Raw genomic sequence first — 20,722 nt, forward strand, 5'->3', positions numbered from 1 at the left:
TAATCGGTCATTCGAGTTAGTACTGATGCATTCGGAAATCATCTGAGAACTTTTCTCCCGATATTTTACTGCCTTGGCCAAGGACTTCATTGCATTGTGTTCCTTGAGCTGTCACCTCTTACACCGAGGGTAAACGATCCCATCTTGACCACTCAATCATCTTTTTAAACTTCTTGATATACCCGAACTAAGACCGTCTAGAATCCCATGATAAGAGACTTGTTGGTCATTGTCAAAGTACAACAGTCCATCCACAAGACATCTTTGATGTCGCAGGTCTAAGGACTATTTGCACAACCGTGACGTGAATCAACTTGATTGACAGTTTGATATAATACCATTTAGGGATTCGTACGGATCAATTCAATGAACTTTTTTCTACTAAAGAGCACCCACTATCTATCCTTAGTGTCTCCACACTAATGGCTACGGGACCGGCGATACTCAACATATGAGTGAGGCTAGATAGTGTTATTCTATCCAGATATTTTGATGTCCTTCTCAAGTATCCTTCGAATAGGACTGTTTAGAACACATGCTTAAAGACTAGTGATCTCTGTATTATGATCTCATCATAATTCACTTAGTCCGATCATGTATTGATGGACTTCATTATAAGCATCACATGTACATTGTAATAAATATGTTGTATTAATGAACATGGAACGAGATGTGCAATGTGTGATTGGCTTGCCAACCACATATATTTCCATCAAGGTCATCTGTCACGGATCCATCACCGTGACGAATGATGTTTGGTGTTCCCTAGTTAAGAGTGGACAATGGACGACAGATGACGAATGGAAATAGAGAGGATTGGGAGAGGGAGAGAGTGAGAGGGGACAAGAAAGATTAAAAAGAGGGAGAGGGTGAGTTATAGATTCAAGGAAGGGAGAGAGATAGAACGAGTGGGGGAGAGGGAATGAGAGAGGTGTGCAGGTGGATGCTTCAGGTGGCGGTTGCGCGGCGGTGGTTAAGGATGTGAAGTTTGGTCTTTGGCCCCTGAACAAATAGTGTTCGTCGACAAACAAACAGCTCAAAAAGTATGTTTTTAGTTTGTGTTTGTTCGAGATTGGAGTGCATTTTGGAAGAAATTATTTTGGTTGCATGCATTATTTCAATGTCCAAACTGTTAGAGATTCATAATGAGGATTAGGCTGAATGATAACATGCATTATTTTTGTGAAATTTTGGAAAAAAAATTATTAATGGTCAAATACTACTTAGAAATATAAGAAATAGTAAACTGTAAAAGTATTTTAATTTTAAATTTTAACATTAATAATTTTAAATCATTAATATCAATAATTTCATCAAGATTAATATAGAAATCATGAAAGTTTGTACTATATAAAACATTTATTCACTGGAATTTTTATGAAGGATACTTTTGGGCCCAAATATAACATTGTTTTCTAAACATTTCACATTCAAGGGAGTTTTCCAACATAAATGTGCTGGAAGTTGTGCGTAGGCGGTTGGAAAGTTTTAGTGTGACTAAGGTGACATAGTGGTTCATTCTGCAAGCCATATGTTGCCACCTCTATGTCCTCTGTTTAACAAGGTAACTAATGGTAAGGCGATGTGGCTGACTTGACGTCGAATAGAGGCAACCATTGTAGATGTGAAGCTATGAAGGCTCCAAAATATGTTATCACTCCACTTGATGAAGTTTATTTCTTTTCCAAGACTAAATGGGCTTCCATGCCCAACAGGGATGTGGGTTTAATGATGGAATCTGCTGGATCCAGGTAAAGGAGGCCTACAAGGATGTGTTTGATAGTTACCTAAATTAGTGTCATTTGTTCTAAGGAGAATGGACGATCATCGCCTAGGTAGCATTGATTGCTTCTATGCCATCATCATTATTCCCCTTAGTTTCAGAATTTGAGTTGACAACAATAACACAAGAGTCGTGGGGTTGCCTTGCCAATCTCTATTGAAGAACTCACACACTTCAGCATGGTATGCATCAAGGTTGGGCTTTTGTTTCCTCTGGTGAACCGATGACACCATCAACATTAGGCGAGTTCTCAAGGCTGACTAAAGCATACTCAATGCTACCTTATTTTCCATATTTTTTTCCATGTTTGAAAGACAAATAGTTCCAAAAAAACTATCTACATATGTCAAATGAAATTTTATATTTCAAAAAATCCAAAATGTCATGTAAAAAAATTGTCACGGATAATGTTTGTCTCCTTGATATCCCTATCAACTTTGACGTCTAATCTTTGCAGTACCTAATAACATAGTGAGAGGAAAAAATCAATGTGTGAAATATTTTACTATGAATCAATCAAAACAAAATATGTATTAAACTTGAGAAATACCTAGAGATTCTAATCTTCCATCCTTTCTAAGGAGATTCATCATCGAAGTCTCCTTCCACCAATTTCATATCCGTAAAAGCTCAAACAAAAACTCACCCATGTTGCTCTCTGGATACTAATACATCAACCAACATTTTACGTCATCAATATGGATGTTTTGAGACAAAAGCCTTGAATGTTTGTACATGAAAATTGATAATCTCAATTTTAGGGTTAAAATTCGTCGTCGTTGATTGAGATTATTTAATAAAATATATTTAACCATACTTAAAAAAACTTGGTTAGTGATGAGTACAGACAGTCTCCATAGGGAACGATGATTAAGGAATTATTTTCTTATATTAGTGATGATGGACGAGAGGATCGACGAAAGTAAGATTTGAGGACGTGAGCTAGTGATATCGATAAAAGATACGTAATTATACGCTAATTTAATTTAAAAAAAAGAGTAAGTGATTCTGATGGATATGACGATGAACAACGGTATGAACGAGGATAGTGGTGGGATATGGAGTGGTATGATGGCAATGATTGAGAGATAAGAGAATGGGGGACATAAGTAAGTGAAGTGATAAATGAAACGTTGACAAAAAACTATAACTATGATAACGATGATGTTGGGAGAGAAACAATGTAAAGCGAGGACACTTACCCCAGATCCTTACGTTCCGCCAGGATCATGGCGATTTGCGAGTGCCGTTAAGCTCCCCCTCTTCTCTTTTGTCTCTTCCCACACACCCAAGACACCAAGAACACTCTTGATGGATCTCAAAACTCACTATCTTTCAATCAGCCCACAAGAGTAGGAAGCAAGTTCAAGATGATTTTTACAATGATCCAAGCCTCTATTTATAGATCAGAGGGTATGGATAGAAAGAGGAGGGGAAGATCAAAAGTTATGGCTGTTGGAAGTTGAAGCAATCCTAGCCTTTAATTTCTTCTCTCTCCTTGTCAATGTCATCGGTTTCGTGTCTGTTAATAATTCAAAGCACTTGGTATTATGCGGCTTTTCGTATTCCGTGGCTTTTCATATTCCATGGCTTTTCGTATTCTGTGGCTTTTCGTATTCCGCAGCTTTTTGTTTTCAGTGGCTTTTTGTATTCCAGGGCTTTTCGCATTCCGTGCCACATGTACATGTCAAAATGACAAAAAACAAATAAAAAATCTCTTTCTCGATGCTGACATGGCGGCCCATCGGCACGCCACGTCACCCTATGACATAAAAACAAAAATACTTAAAATTTCATATTAAATAAAATAAAATCCCAAAAAATACGTATAAATATATATTTTGACTCAGAAGAATCATATCTTTCCAAATTTAATATCAAAAAATTCCATAAAAATCATATTCTATCTCAAAAGTTATATTCTTTTAGAATATATTGTTAGAAAAATCCTAAAAAATACAAAAAATTCAGAAATTTGTTCTAAAAATATATTTAATTATTTTAAGCTAAATAAAATGCAAATATCAGTAATGTAATGCATAAAAACACGTAAATATAATAATATAAGGTATTAGAAATGCATGTTATCAAAAATCCATTCCCATCAGAGAATAATCTTTTGATTGGTGCACTAGACGCACAAACATGAAGTGTCAAGACAAAACATAAATCTTAAGGAGTAGCTTACATTCTTCCCATTGCCACCACAACAGATCATATTTTGACAAGTGATGCATTTTCAGGTAGCTCAGTGGCTCATCTTCAACTAATGTGTTGATGTGATTTTGACGTAGAAACACCCGTGCAAGCCTTAACCTGATGGAGGGTGTGAAGCTCTCATCGAACCAACCATCCCCAACTTGACTTTGTTGCCCTTCCCCTCCCATGTCATCGTCATCATTTTTCAAATTTAAAACTTCTTCCTCATTTACGTCATTCAATAAGTCTTGGAACATATGCCACAAAAGGTTTCACAATCTTGGAGTGTGATCAAGTTTTATTTAATCTATGGATCTACAAATGAAGCAATTGAAAATGCATAATTTCCCCAAACACGAGCCTCATATTTGAAAAGCTTTTTTTACATGGCTCTGCATATAATCAAGATGGTATCTCATTCGTCCACCAATTGCCATTCATTTTCATCAATCACAAAATGCACCACCAATTGCCATTCATTTTCATCAATCACAAAATTTCTTTATGACGTGCTATCTAGCTCAAAAAGGGTCAACTTCTATCAAAACTTCTTCTTTTGATATTATACATGCAACATTTCTTTTGTCGATCTAGTTTTCACATACAACACCTATTTTCTACTAGTAGGCATCTTTAGTTGTGCACACCATTGGGCATAGCTCCTCGTATTGTTTGATGGACGAATTGCCACAACAATCTGATGAACTTTTGTAACCAAATCTCCCAAGGAGCTAGGTCGGCCGACCCATCATGTACTTGCATCTTAAAGCTCCTCATCCACTAGCTCTACTACCTCATGTGGTGGAAATTTCTGCCTTTAGATCATATTACGCTATAGTATTGATGACATATACAATATATGGCATGTAGTGAATTATATCAAAGGTGGGGTTCACTTTTCTTACTACACTTCTCAAGGATGTGATCATCGACTTACTACTATTTGCATTATACGTTGTAATAGTGATGATTATTTTTTTACCTAGGTCAAAGTCCACCAATACATTTGAAAGCAATTGCACAAGATAGCTCCCACCATGCAATCCATAAATTTTATTTAGCACCAATAAACATTCTTAAAGTTGCCAACTCTCAGTGACCCATTGGAATCATATTTTCACTTGTCCATGCATCAATTTTTGCACAATCACTTCTAACATTGGATAGTGAGTCTATCAACTTTTACTTCTCTCTAACAAAGAAAACCTTCACATAGTCACTAATGGTCTTCGAACATGGTATTCTCATGTTATATTGTGCACAATAAAGTAATTTTTCTCTAAAACTATTGTCATCAACGCCGATCCATGTTTTGTCAATAAGACATATAAATTTGGCGAGCATCTCCTTAGTTCTCTCAAATGTGATATTGAGTTAGAAAATGTTTGTCCTTGTTATTGAAGCAAACATTGAACAATAGATCGTTGACCACAGTTACTAAGTTTGTCCTCAATCATTCAGACTTATTTCCCTTTGAGCTGGTCATGAAGCTCCTTGTGGCTCTTTCACAAGTGCCTCGAAAACATAGTTGGCATCTTGTCTTTGGTCCTCTAAATAGTAGTAATGATTATAGGGTTTTTTTCCTTGTACACCCTACATTCGCAGTGTTTGGAGTCAAACTCTTTAAAATAATGCATCCCACGCTTGACTCTTTCCTTATGAGATTACTTTAGTAGTCGTGTTTGTGTGTCTTCCTTCTATTAGTATGTCCTCGTCTGGTTTCACCTTCTTGAGCAGTCATAGAGGATAAATAGTTTGCCCACTTGTTGGGTCTACTTTGAAGATTAGAGAAACCAAGCGTAAAGATGGCCCTACAACAATGCAGATCCAAGATGATGACTATAATTCTTTAGACACCTTAGAAAGCCTTTCCAAGATGTCTCATATTACAAGCAAGCAATTTGTTATGCCTACATATCACTTGTCTTATGTAAATGACACATGTCATTATACAACAAAGAAACATAAAAGAATAGGGTCATATAAAAAAGAAACATATGATTCCTTAAAATGAAAACAAGATTCTGAGGAAATACCTTTTTGAAAATTAGATAGAGGGAGAGATAGAAGGATAGATAGCTATATAAATGGATAAATAGGTGGATGGATAGATAGATAGGTAGTTAAATACATACACAGATAGAGGCATTGGTAGACAGATACATGCATACATAAAGGCAATTGTCATCATCTAAACGGAAGACCAATTGCATAAATGTTTCTTGATTTCAATATTTAGATTCATTGCAGACTACCAAAGGATAATGACATGTATCATTTAACCAAATGTGCTTTACTGGATATGAACACTGATAAAACAAAAAGAAACATAAAAAATTGTTTATTGGTTTCCTTATTATGAAAATAATATTTTCAACCAAGCACCTTTTTGAACTTGTCTTGGAAATGATAGAAGGGTGCTCAATCTCACCTCTTTTAATTCTACCTTTCAATCAGACCACAGAATCTTTGGGTCGGGATGTAAAGATGCACGAAGAAGAAAGGAAAAAAGGGTAGTGGTAGGGATGGGAAAAAAGGCAGGGAGAAGAGGGATGGGCATCACACATGATAGGGAGGGGGATGAGAAACAGCCAAGTGTTGGCCGCAAAAGTGTTGAGGATGAAGGTAAACAAGAAGATGGCCTCAAAGGGCCTTTTTTATCTTAATTTTGCCATGTGTTCCCAAACGTTTTGCCTGCTCGCAAAACATTCAAGAAAAATTTTATATTACAAAATTTTTGTTTGTGTTCATGTTCGTTCGCAAACGTTCACACATTTGAAAATGAAATAAACTTTTTTTCCAAACCCTTGTGGTGGTAACTAGAATGGGATAGTCACAAATATTTGCATTCTCTCTAAAATATAAGTTATTTTTTCATCTAGATGTCTTCATATGTTCAGTTGTTCCTGTGAATGAATAATTGAATGGGACTAATGATGGAATGGGGATAATGTGAATTGTGGATGGATAATAATCAATATGGCAAAAAATCCTCTGAGTAGATGATTGAATGGATGGTCATTCCATCATGTCCCACTCTTTTTTAATCATTATGGAAATTTATGTGGTCAGAAACTGAATCACGATCCATAGCTTGTTCACTTGTTCATTTGTCATTGTAGTGCACATGTGATCCTCATAATGAAATCCATAAATACATGATACATCAAAATGAATTATGATGAGATCATAATAACTAGATTAATAGTCCTTACACACATGTTCTAAATATTCATATTCAAAGGATGTTCAAGAAAGATATCACCACATATGGATTGAATAACAATATATAATCCCACTTGTTTGATGTATATGGCCAATCCTGCAACCATTAATGCTAAGACATTACAGAGATAGAGGGTGCTCTTTTGTTGAAAGAGTTCACTGAATTGATCTATATGAATCCTTGAATGGCATTGTAATAAACTGTCAATTAGGTTGATTCACCAAAGACACCATGTGGATGGAGAGTTGTACTTTGAATCTGGTCTACGAGTACCGAGTTAGCGAGAAGTTCACAACGATGATTTGTTGTCATGATGGGATATTCCACCCTCATTACAAGAGGAGACAATTAAAAGAAGACAATACAATTAACTATAGAAGAGTTCTTGGATGAATATCTAATGTATTAGTACTAATTTGGATCACCGATTAGAGTTTGATAGTTGACCATTCCGTAAGTCATCATATGAGTGTCAAGTAGATGAAGGGCTACATTTACATAGTAAAAAATGACATACATGTTCAACCAGTGAACCAATACACTCGTTTGTATTTTCTAGAGCTCAGGGTGTAGCTTGACACCCCATAGGCTGGAAACTTGACATATCGATTGGGTTATATCGATCTATAATTATTTATTCTATATGAGTATATAGTTAATTAATATAGAAGGAAAATAAAGGTTATTAGGCCTACATATTGCCGCATAGTGTGCGGGCCTACTTGCTTGAGGGGAAATCCCACATACTTAGACACATGATAGGAGGCTTAGTTTGTTGTATGACCACCACATTCTCCGTGGGTGGTGACACTCATCCTTGAATTTTGAGGCCAACACCGGCTGATTCTTGTGTTTTTTAGCATGCATGCATACAGATCAGGGTAGTGATGGATATTATGTAGTCTTCAAGCCAAATCACACAACCATGTTTATTTACGTTCGTGGAATAAAATATTATGTCACTCTTATTCCAGCATGATGTTTGTAATGAAGTCAATGAATATGTGCAATGACAAAGTGAATTATGACGAGATCATAATACAATGATCACTAGTCTTCAAAAATATATTCTAAATATTCTTATTCGATGGATAGTCAAGATAGACATAATTATCCAGATAGAATAACACTAATTGATCCTACTTATACGATAAGTATAGTTGATCCTGCGGCTATTGTTGTGGTAACTCTAAGGACAGATAGTGGTGCTCTTTGGAGAAAGAGTTCACTAAGTTGATCCGTATGAATCCCTAAATGGTATCATACCTAAACTCGAATCAGGTTGATTCATGTCACGGTTGTATAAGTGATCCACTGACTTGAGACACCGAAGACATCTCGTGAACGGATGACTACATTTTGACTACGACATATGAGCATCTAATCATGGGATTCAAACAAGTCATAGATTGAATCTAGTAAGAAGCTCACGGAGATGATTGAGTGGCCAAGATGGGATCATCCGCCCTCGATATAAGAGGAGATTGACTCAAGGAAGATGATGCAAAAAATCCCTGGCTAGGGTAGTGAGGATATTGGAGAAGGTGTTCTCCAATGATCCCCGTTGCGCATCAGCACTAATCGAATGACAGATTAGGGTTTAATGATAAACCATACCTTAAGTCATTTGTGGGTCTCGCACGGATAATGGATTATACATATATCGTAACCGATGACGGTAAAGGTTCCATGAGAGAGTTCAAACATTACTCGATATCTTCTAGAGCACGAGGTGTAGCTTGGCATCCCACGGGCTCGAAACTTAACCTATCGATTAGGTTAAATCTATCCTTAATTAATTAATCTATATGTTGATATAGTAAATTAATAAGGTTGGTGAATATTTTTTATTTAGATGCTAAAGTTATTAACTAGAGTGATACATGGGCCTAGAGGGTCTCAAGCATAAGATTCATAAGGGCATTGGTGAATATATTTTACTTCATAGGGTTTTTGATAAACACTCGAGTAAATATAAATAGGAAAGGGATACTCATTTCAAATATCCAAGCCAACCAAAATTGAGAGCCCCCCTTTCTCCACTCTACTCTCTTCTCCACTCAACCGAGGAGAGTGTCTTCATCATGGTGAGAAGATCTTCAAGATTTTCAAGAAGAGTTGAAGAAGAAGAGGTGGAGACCCAAGTGCCACAAGATAGTGTGGATTTTTCTAGAGGTCGGACATGTGAAAAGCTTCAGAACAATCTCAGAGTGGCAAAGTCGAGGGTAGAACAAGTTCCCCATGAGATACATATGATGTATGCGTTGATAGATTGATTAAGAATTGATTAACATGCTTTTGCATCATGAAAATCATGTTTCCTTGGTTGAACCATCGCATAGATACCCATCAGGTAAGCCACAAGCGCGGGCCACTGAGGCTTGCACCAAGATTTGCAAGTACTACCTATGTGGGGCCTAAGTCATATCCTGCAAAGGGGTTAAGGTGTGTGGACACCATAGTGGATGTGGCCATGGTGCCTGAGCATGGAGACAAATGAGGGGCACTCGGCATGTCCCTATAGTTGGTGATTTGATAGTCATTGCCAAGGTTTGGGGCACCTAGCCCAATGGCATTAATGAGATCCAAAGCGAAAAAGGTGTAGATGGAATGTCTAGGCTAGGTTCTAATCATGGTGGTGTTGCGGATGGACGTTAGGGCGTGTAGTAAAATTGTCTTGTGAACGCATCGAGAGCCATGGGCCATGGGCGTGCAGGCGTGCGGCTTCTGGCATGGGAGGTATGCTTGGAGAGCTAGTGCCTGCATGCACATGCTCTGGGATGTTGGCCTAAAGGTATTGGAGCACCAATATCTAATGGTGCAGGTTGTGCCTCGTCTCTATATTTGTATAAGGCATCGTGCCTAATTTAATGACTACAACCGATGATGTATCTATACACGTGAGGTAATAAAATATCTATGTGTTCTACTATGGGCCTAGCCCAACTTCCTTCTAAACCCCAATAAATCTCAAGCATTCACAAACAGACTTTCGCTGCACGACTGAAGGTTGCTCAACTTTCCTTTCCAAATGTTTTGAATGCCATTATGATTATGTTCCAAGTATCTATTTTGTTCCATCCAAATTAAGGGCATAGGACCCAACAACCGCCATTCATCTTTTGTCATTTATCCCTAACAACAACCTGGATAGTTAAACATATTGAGATCAGTTCATTTATGATCCAAGCTAATTTTGGAACCTTTATATGTTACTATTCATCTCCCTATCTTCTTGAAAGTTTTTATGGAAATTGGGTGACTTTGGGAAGGAGAGTAAGTTACTTCACAATGTAGGATTCACCCAATTAATCAAACTTAATCTCTCTCTCTCTCTCTGTCTCTCTCCCAATATACTTTTCTCTCCATTAGAGAAGTGTCTAGATGGGTTAGGTGAACTTGGAATTGGCTAATTAACCATTTGAAACAAGTTCATTGTGATTAAAACTAGTTTTTGAAAATGATTCCATCAAACCATCCATCTAAAATCATTTGAATCGCAATAGATGCAATCTGATGAACATGCCACATGACAAAATGATAAAATCAATGATCATAAATCGCATTTTATGTGATCTAAGAACGGCACATGGAAAAATATGATTCCAAACAAGACTTAAACAATAACTTATGCCCCAATCATTGGCTCACTTTTTAGTCATTCAAAGGATACGTGTTAGAACCTGGTTAAAAAGGCTTTTAGATGAAAATTTACACAAAATATTCTATGAATTAGATAATTATAGAAACATGCTAGAAGTTCAGGACATTAATCAAGAAGGAGAGAAATATTCAACAATACATAATTCTCCAACTTTGAAATGTAATATCCAATAATGTAAGAGGACCTGTTCGCTGAAATGTTGAGTGTAGCTCCATATTTCTCTCTTGTACATATCCATGGCTTTGAATTTATAAATAACCCCTCGTGTTTCTTAAGTATCACTTGTGTCCATTCTTAAGTTTCAAGATGTAAGGATTTAGAGGGAATATATATTTGAGTTGTAAACTCTACCACTAGCCACATCACAATGAGGCTAGTTCGACCTTCCCTCTTTTTCCATCATATTTATTTGTTCTTTTCATTAGGTTGTCTTCCTATAGGACAGTCTAGCTCATCATCTTTCCACATTCAATTGCCATTTCCACTATTTGCCAGTGCATACCCACCATCCATTTACACCACTCGCCAACTAAGATATTTTAAGTAAATTCCTACTACAAAATTCCTATAAATATCAAGAAAATATTAATTTATATCTTCTGGTTTAAACTGAACAAATATTTTCATCTATGTTTTGAATTATTCAATTTTTTGCTAGTTTTCTCTCATAAATTATGTCGAATGCGTGTAAAAATTATCATACAAATATAAATAACCTAAACTTTTAATTTTTAAATGCCATCTCTTCGTAAATTCAACCCTCACACACTCTATGATCATAATGGAATCTGTAAGCATTGTTGTATATATCAGAAGCTTTAATTGACATTTTAAGTAAAATGTTGGTTTTATCGTCTGCACATTTTCTTACCATTCCCATCTACACATTTCATAATCACACAATGGCATGGATGCTTCTCCTCGTCAAGATCAGTCTCCTTCTTCGCATACTGTTCTCTGCCATTGAATTTTCAGATCATTGATTTTATTTATATTCAAATTGTATGTGTCTTAAGTTTTAATTAAAATCCATTCAACACTGATTGATTCACCATCTTCAACTAGATTTCTTGTTGCTAATACATGTTATTGTCATGAGATACAACATAATCTGATCAGATCATGATTGTTTATCCCATAGTCGAGAACATTGTCCAACTTATCAGATCAATTAGATCAATTGAAATGAATCATATAATGATGATCCAATCCTCTTAGTAATATTGGGTTCACAAAAATCATGATCATACAAAACAAGTTAATTGGTTTGACCAGTTAGATCACTATCTTGACTATTGGACCATTCAAAATTTATGATCTTACACAATTCGGTATGATCTGATCAGATTTAGACTCAAAAACTAATGGAGGAGCGGGAATCATTATAACTGAATTGGAGTTGACAGATTAAATGTGTGTGACAATGTCATAATGATTTGGATGTCATAATGATTTGGACTTGTTCAGAAAACTAATTACAAGGTTTGATACTTTTAACATATTAATGTTCATCTATAATTTTTATGACCCATTATTGTAATTTACATTGAGACAAACATGGAAACACTGCGAATGAAAGTTATCACAAGCATTCAACACATTCAATGTTTGCAAGCTGCTCACAAATATACAAGATATTCACAAACAGATGATGGGATTTAAGTATTTTAATGTTTTTGAACCGTTATTATAACAAAGGGATAGAAAGATAGGGAGAGATTTAAAGCTAGACAAACAAAGAAAGCGGTAGAGATAGATAAATATATAGAGAGACTTAGAGATATAGACATAGAGAGATATAGGTAGAGACAGGTAAATAGATAGACATGGAGACTTTGAGGCATAGATATAGATAGAGAGAGATGCAGAGAGAATGAGAAATAGAGAGAATGAGATACATAGATGGATAGAAAGAGAGAGGCAGCAATAGATACATAGATATGGGAGAGATTAAGGCAGGAGATAGATACATAAGTAAAGATAGATAAATATAATGACATAGAACGAGATACAAGGAAAGAGAGGTATATATATAGTACAAAGCACATCATCAAATATTTGCATGCGTGTCAAGGTGCCATTAACTGAAAGAAGGAAAGATGCGTTGACTTGGCTTCCGCAAGTTGCGTCGCCGCAACCTGTATTAAATTCTAGAATAATGATCCATTATTTTAACTCTGTTCATGGGGATGTGTCAAGACACAAAAAAATCAAGGAATACTCCAAATTGATGCCCAATTACGCGAAGAGAAAAAACCAGGAAACAAAAGCCGATACGATGACAACGTTGGCTGGGAGGAAGAAAAGTAATTCGACACTTAAGAATAGGCCAAATTTAGGCTAGACATATTGAAGACAGATCAAGCTGCGATTTGGAGGGTAATTTTGTCTTTCTATTTTCCAACCATTCATGCACTCGTATATACAAGGGGACGGGCTGACCTCATCGATCAGCTTATACTATTACTAATATACTTATTATTTGACTACAATAATTTTTTTCTGACTTATCCAGATTATATATTTTTAGGTTGATTCATTATTTTGATAGAATTAATATTTTGACTTTCAATTTCGGGCATTGAAATTATATCCCTTAAAGCCTTTTCCATACATTTATTTAGTGATTTTTTTTAATTAAATGCAAAATGGGCCTGAATGAGCACTAAACCAGTCGGCCCGGTCCAAACCGGGGGGGATGTTACAACCGGGGGGGGGGTGGGGGACTGGTCGTTTCCCGCCATTTTGCACACTGAGATTTTGAAAGTCGCGGGAGAGGTGGGAAGATTTCAGTTTCCGATCTGCGCAACGATCTCTGCATTCTTCTAAATCGGTGTTGGTGGGATCGTTGAAAGCAGTTAAACGGAGGGAAATCGCTTGAAAATGAAAGGAGGAATTCTCCAGATCAACTGGCACGACACCAAACCCGTTCTAACCCTAGATTTTCACCCTCAGACAGGGCTGCTTGCAACTGGGGGGAATGATCACGACATCAAGGTTTTTTCCCGAATTTCCAGTGTATACTGTTCGGGGTTTCTTGGTATTTGCATTTGAACACGTTATTATTTAAGCGAAATGCGTTGTTTTTTCTAGGATTAGTATTTTTCATGTACACATACGTGGATGTAAACGTGACTCCAAAATTATTTACTATTGTCATCCACGGAGACTTGACTTTTTCTGCTCTTTCTATTTTTTCAACCGTATGAGATTATAATGAGTTATCTGTTTACCCATCATCTAGCTATCGTCAGTATTTATGGTGAATTTGGTGCATTCATCCATCACGGCGCCTTAGTTTACCAAAAAAATTACGGGTTGTTGTTTTCGCATTTTAAATCTCCTTCTTGCTCTTGCAGCTTTGGGTTGTGATGGCTTCCAGTGATTCGAAAAAAGGACCTTCAGCGACTTATAAGAGCAGCCTTTCCTACCACAGCTCTGCTGTAAATGTACTTCGATTTTCTCCATCCGGTAAGAGAATTGGTACTTAAAATTGTTAACTCTAGTTTTTCTCCGTTGAACCTGTTTTGAAACAGAACATCTATTTTTCGGAAGTAAGACAAGATAAAGGGGACCTAGCAATTGCAAAATTTGAAATTCTTTGCAACTATGCTTCCTTCTTACTAAAAAAATTCAGATTCTGATTCCGATAATTTCTCGTATGATCATTTTTCATGTGATTGAATTCCATTGCTGAATCTGCAGGGGAATATCTTTCGTCAGGGGCCGATGGTACGTCAATCATTCCACCTTTAGGAAGAGTTTTACGGTCTTCAATGGTGAAAACGTGCCAGTTTGAATCCATTATCAATATTTAAACCTTAGGTGGGGAGCTAATCATATGGAAAATGCATTCGAAGGATGACATTTCGAGTTGGAAAGTACTCCGAACTTTGTCGTAAGCTTTTGCCATCAATCTTACCTCTAGATCTTTGAATATCTAAACCTGTATTGATTCTATATTTAAGTGGCCATATCTTATCAGGTTTCATCGAAAAGATGTAATGGATTTGGAGTGGTCACCAGATGGTAACTTCATAATTTCAGGCTCCATCGACAACACATGCATCATATGGGATGTCAATAAAGGTTCTCGCTCATGAGCTTTAAAATTCTATCACAACGTAGATTTTCTCGAAAATAATCTTTTTGTCGGAATAAATTTTCAGGTTCTGTGCATCAGATTTTGGAATCTCATTTACATTATGTCCAAGGTGTGGCCTGGGATCCTTTGGGCCAGTTTGTTGCGTCACTTAGCTCTGACAGAACATGTCGTATTTATGTCAATAAGCCACAAGCAAAGGTGAAAAGTCTTGAGAAGATGAATTACGCCTGCCAACACGTCGTTTCAAAAAGTGAACTGCCAAAGCAAGATGAAACTAAGGTCCGTGAACTCTTAAGTTTTCAAACTCTCTCGCAACTCCGCATCCCCGATGAAAGCAATATTTTTACTTATATTTTTTTAAAAAATCTTTTCAATTTTATTTTTTATTTCAATCTCTCAGGCGCAGCAACCGAAGGGTCATCTATTCCACGATGACACATTGCCATCTTTTTTTCGAAGATTGTCATGGTCACCTGATGGATCATTCTTATTAGCTCCAGCTGGTATAGTTCCTAATTGTAATTTTCAGAGAATACTTAATTTTCATTTATTCCTCTGCAATTTTTTTCCCCTTAAAATAAAGAAACAGTTTGTGCATATGCGATATTAGTTTTTGATCTTCTGCACTTCTTAATACGTCAGGTATGTACAAATTGTCTTCAAAGTCGGATGCATTGAACACAGCGTATATCTTCTCCAGGAAAGATCTTTCCAGGTAAGGGTGGCTTTATCTTTCATTTTTACAAGAAAATACTTTTAATCGTGGGTGCGACATCCCCTTCAGTCTTTCATCAAGCTCAGAAGCAAACTGATTGAAAACAATGTACTTTCACTTTAAAAATGTTCTCTCAATATGATAATTCATGTGGTCTCTAAATTTTGCATCCCTTAAGTAGAACAACCATAGCATAACTCTCCATATCAACATTTATGTTTAAGCTGACGATCGTACAGGCCTGCGGTGCAACTGAGGGGAGCGAGCGGACCGGTTGTTGCTGTACGTTTCTGCCCCCTCACTTTTCTTCTTCGGGGATCTATCACAGCCGGTGCGTAGTTAAATGTAATTCTACGTCAGACGGCTATCCTTGTCCTTAATGGGCTTTTGATTCTCTTACTGCAAGCAGCTGGCTCTTTGAAGCTTCCTCATCGTATCGTCTTCGCTGTCGCCACCTTAAGTTCCCTCTACATCTACGACACCGAGAGCACCGCCCCACTAGCCGTCCTCGCCGGGCTCCACTATGCGGCTATCACTGACATTGCCTGGTAATTATTTTTCTTTGATTTTCCATCATCAAGACTGTATCCATGCTGGAATTTACCCTCTTAATCCTTTTCAGGTCTGCTGACGCCAGATATCTTGCCGTGTCATCGAGGGATGGTTTTTGCACTCTTCTGGAATTTGAGAACAATGAACTGGGCTCGCCTGTTTCATCCCCAGGTGAAGTAAATTACTCCAATTTTTTGTTCTCTAACCTTCGTATTCCTGTTAATCAAATATGAAATAATTACATAGAACATGGATTTGCTCCTGTCAGTTTCCAGCATAGTTAATCAAACTGTCAAAGAAAGGGAGAGTCAGTCAAAGTCTGAGCTTAACGTCGCCGTGGGGATGGAAGTTGTTGAGAAGGTAATGCCAGTTGCTCCGACGAAGACGGATCCAAGTAAGCCGGCAAAAAAGCGGATTACGCCGGTTGCCATTGTTTAATCAGCTGAACTCATTGTTTAGCAAAAATGCAAGAAAATAGACCATCGTTGCATCTCTCTTTCTGAATGGTTAGAGCCTCGTGCACGCTTCTCATTCGACGTTTTCGCTCTGCTTGAACCTGACTTGGTAGTTTTTGTATGCAAGCGGAAGGCGAAGGCACCGCGATGACGACAATGGTTAGTGGTTATCATGCAGGTTCTTCTATACTGCTCTAAACAACCATATTTCTGTTATTTATTTATTTCTTGGAACATATTTATACATATCAAACTCATGGGAGAGTCGTTCTATATGGTCAGCCACTAACTTATTCATTAATATAAGTCAGCTCTTTGTGAGAAAACAAGGGGGCTTTGGTGTCTAGCTTTTGCTGGGTTGATCTTTAGCGAGATGGCATCTCTTCAATATTTGAAAATCTTAGCAAGCACATTACAAAATTATAGTTCATTAACACTTTTGAAAGAAAATTAACTTGTTGATTATTTTTAAAGTTCTTATTAATGGTGATTTAAGAAAGCACTTCCTAAGCCTGGCTATGTAAGCTGGTGTTGGACATCTTGGAGAGGTGCCTAGTGGTGCACAGTGCCGCTTATAAATTTAATACATTCTAATTAGGAGCTTTCAAAGAATGTTTTATATGTTGATTTTCCTACTAAAACCTGAGTGTATGACTAAAAGAATGGAAAGAGATAACAATGCTGCATATTAATTTAATACATTCTAATTAGGAGCTTTCAAAAAATGTTTTATATATTGATTTTCCTACAAAAACCAGCCTGCCGGGTATGACTAAAAGAATGGAAAGAAATAACCATTTAAAGTCTGAGGTTTTGAAAGTGAAAACAACTATACTAAAATTGATAAAACATTAGCATGTTTTATCCATCAACAATCACCACATTCTACCAAAGTTGTAATAAAATGAGTCCAACTAACAAGGAAAATACTCTTAAAACATGAAAGGAAGGTAATTAGACCACTAATCCTGCAAAATGAGATCAAAATTGAGCTTTGAAGCTTCTAGTCCTCCCTGCATAGAGTATTTGGACGATCCACATGTTGAAGTATAATTTTCATCATGCACAAGTCAAGTCCCAAGAGTTATCCTTAATTGCAAAATCCTAAAAAATATCCTCAAACATCTAAGTTAGTTATTTGGGTGATACATAACATCTTGCATGTATGAAAGGTCGTGGATTCTTGTTGCACAAGAAGAATGCCACGACCATAACTTTTATAGAATGTCCCAGTTACTAGTTGTACTTTTTTGTTAGTATTGCATAGAAATTGTGATCAAGATATTGTTTTCCACCGTAGAAGGGGCTAGATACCCATGAAAGCCAATGGCCTATTGTTGGGGTTTGTCAGCCCCCCCCCCTACCGCGGGAATGTGGAGAGGGGGGGGCTTGACTAGTCAAGCCTCAATAAGGGAGGGGCACGGGAATCGAGGTGCGCCCCCTCCCCTCTTGTCTCTTTGGGGAATATGAAAAGACACAAAGCTTTTCACATTCCAGACCTTTCATATTCCCTAAACATGTAACACTGGCCCTCTATATATAAAGGGCAAACCTGTTCTCAATTTATGCAGTTGTGTTTTCTGTTCATTCTTCTTGTCTCTTCCTCTCTTCGCCTCTCTCTCTCTCCCTTGGTTTGTCTTCGTCACTCCTTGGTGGTTACTCCCTTGGCTTAGGAGTTGAAGGAGTTATTCTAATGCACCACACGATAAGCCATTGCCCTGCACCGCGAGCCTTGGTCGTTGACGTCACGATGGTGACGTGAGAGGTTCTTATATATGTCTCTATTCGCCGACTAACTGATCTCGTCCGAGTTGATTTCGCCTTTCACCATAGCATCTTGGGTTTTGGATCTATTCCATCTGGATCATTTTTCTTCAACGAGTTTCAACACCTATAACAACTGTATGTACAAAGTAGTGTTGTGACTAAGGGTAATATGAACAAACCTCTGCTTATAGATCACGATCAACTTTGTATTAACATCTCATTAGCAGAAAAGTCATATTTTTAGAAAGCTTAGCATTCTACGAGATCAAGTTCACTGTGAACATAGAGGTAGACCAACCCATTTTCTCAAAGTATTTTAAAAAGCATTATTAGGAAGGATGATCATGTAAAATAAGAATGAAGCTTGATATGATCTAGCCTTTGATAAATAAAACAAAAAAATGACCCTGCACTTCCTTGTTATGACTTCTCATTGGCCAAGGGTGAAGAAAGTTGAGTATAAGGCTTTTTTTCAAGAAACGATCAAATTACGGAGGGAATCTAAGGGAATTTACACTATAGTTTCATCTTCTTGATCACAACCATAGATATATTTTTTAAAAATAATTAGACTCAGGTTTTATCAGATAAAACATGGTAAATTATAAATTTCATGGCTTAAAATAGCTAATAAATCGAGAAACAACAAACTATCCACACATTAACAAAGTTTAGAAACATCCTTGGTTTATGTAGGTATAACTGGAATTAAAAAAAAAAATCTCATAGCCATCTCGATTCCCAAAATTACTAAATTAAAACTGCAATTCTTGAGTCAACAAACCAAGTTTTATGAATTTTTTTGTCACTATACATATTTTTAGACAAGAAAACATGTTTGGGCGACAACTCCTCAAAACCCAAAAGCATCGTCCAAAGGCTAATATTCTATACACCAGAAAAGGTTCAAAGAGTATTAAATACTCTACAACTCAAGGGTTAATTCTTCTTCAACGTTCAATTATTACTCCATTAAATAGTATATGAACATATTTTTAAATAAATTATTTATAAAAAAAGAAAGCTCATGTTTCGGAATCCATAAAATTATGAAAAATTCTCAAACATTTTTATGCAAATTAAGTTTTGGATTTTCTTGGCTTGATTAATGGTCCAAAATTGACGTTCAGAGTAGACATTGTTGAAACCGATATAAGCTGGCTAAAGTTTTATGCTTCATTTTTAAGCATATCCACCAACGTCCATAGATCTTATGCGTGGGAATATTTAGGACTACACATCAGTCTAATTAATGACTTTAATGGTCCACTAAGATTTTTTGATTAACCTAATTTATTATTAATAAAAAAATATTACAACTAACTAAGGTTCTACTTAACCTAATTGATAGTTTGAGTTTCTAACCAATGATTACCAAGCTACGCCTAGTGGTCTACAAGATACAAAGTCATAAAATCACACTCTCATGGAACATTTATCAACATCTGTTACAGTTTACATATAATCCTTCATCTGCGCAAGAATCCTTCATCCAAAATTAATCCGTCATTCCAGTTAGCACTAATGTGTAATAGAGATCATTCGAGAACATCTTCTCCACTATATTCACTACCGTGGCCAAGGATTTGATGCATCTTCTTCTTCGAATCAATCTCCTCGTACCTATGATAGATGATCCCATCTTGACTACATAATATTCTTTCTATACTATTTTCTACGTCTGAATTAAGGCTGACTGATTTGAACTTGATTCTGGGGACTCATAACTAGCAGTAAAATAGAATTGCCAGCCACAATATGTCTTTGGTGTATTGTCTATGAACCACATACATGACACTAATATGAATCAACTAGATTGACGTATAATTATAATACTATTCAGGGATTAATATCAGTCAATTTAATAAACTATTTCTTTAAATATCACCCACTATCTGTCCTTATTGTCTTCCCATTAATGATAAAAATCAGTCATACTGATTGTATGAGTAGGATCATATAATGCTATTATTTTCAGATAGTTTGATGTTCGTCGCAAATATTTGATGATCCCAAAATTAAGGGTTTATTATGTCATTTAAGGCTTCTTATTGATACAATACTATTTATAGTTTTCCCTCCAAGTACATAATGATTAAGATTAGAATCCACATGGATAAAGTATTTAATAATAATTAAACAATTTGATTATGACTTTTTTAGGGTAGTGTATATTTTACTAGTAATATACAATTAATAGAATTAAACTAGTGAAATTTATTCAAAATAATTAAAAGACGATAATTTTTCCTATTT

At 36.4% G+C, this 20,722-nt stretch overlaps 1 protein-coding gene across 3 annotated transcripts; it reads left to right on the forward strand.

Annotated features, from left to right (window-relative positions):
• Positions 1-13,621: 13,621 nt before the first annotated feature.
• Positions 13,622-16,956, forward strand: FAS2 (Transducin/WD40 repeat-like superfamily protein). Of its 3 annotated transcripts, none has more exons than XM_078576791.1 (13): positions 13,622-13,869; positions 14,232-14,343; positions 14,578-14,604; positions 14,698-14,770; positions 14,858-14,961; positions 15,042-15,256; positions 15,378-15,480; positions 15,620-15,692; positions 15,932-16,023; positions 16,099-16,240; positions 16,315-16,415; positions 16,513-16,750; positions 16,827-16,956. In XM_078576791.1, exons 1-12 carry the CDS (start codon positions 13,756-13,758, stop codon positions 16,680-16,682), a joined length of 1,326 nt encoding a protein of 441 aa, XP_078432917.1. In that variant the 5' UTR covers positions 13,622-13,755; the 3' UTR covers positions 16,683-16,750; positions 16,827-16,956. The 3 variants fall into 3 exon arrangements, with proteins under 3 accessions (XP_078432917.1, XP_078432918.1, XP_078432919.1); XM_078576792.1 differs by having other exon boundaries at positions 16,833-16,956; XM_078576793.1 differs by having other exon boundaries at positions 16,102-16,240.
• The last annotated feature ends 3,766 nt before the right edge of the window (positions 16,957-20,722 follow it).

This window comes from Wolffia australiana, chromosome 6 (assembly GCF_029677425.1).
Source record: "Wolffia australiana isolate 7733 chromosome 6, ASM2967742v1".
NCBI classification, from domain to species: Eukaryota; Viridiplantae; Streptophyta; class Magnoliopsida; order Alismatales; family Araceae; genus Wolffia; species Wolffia australiana.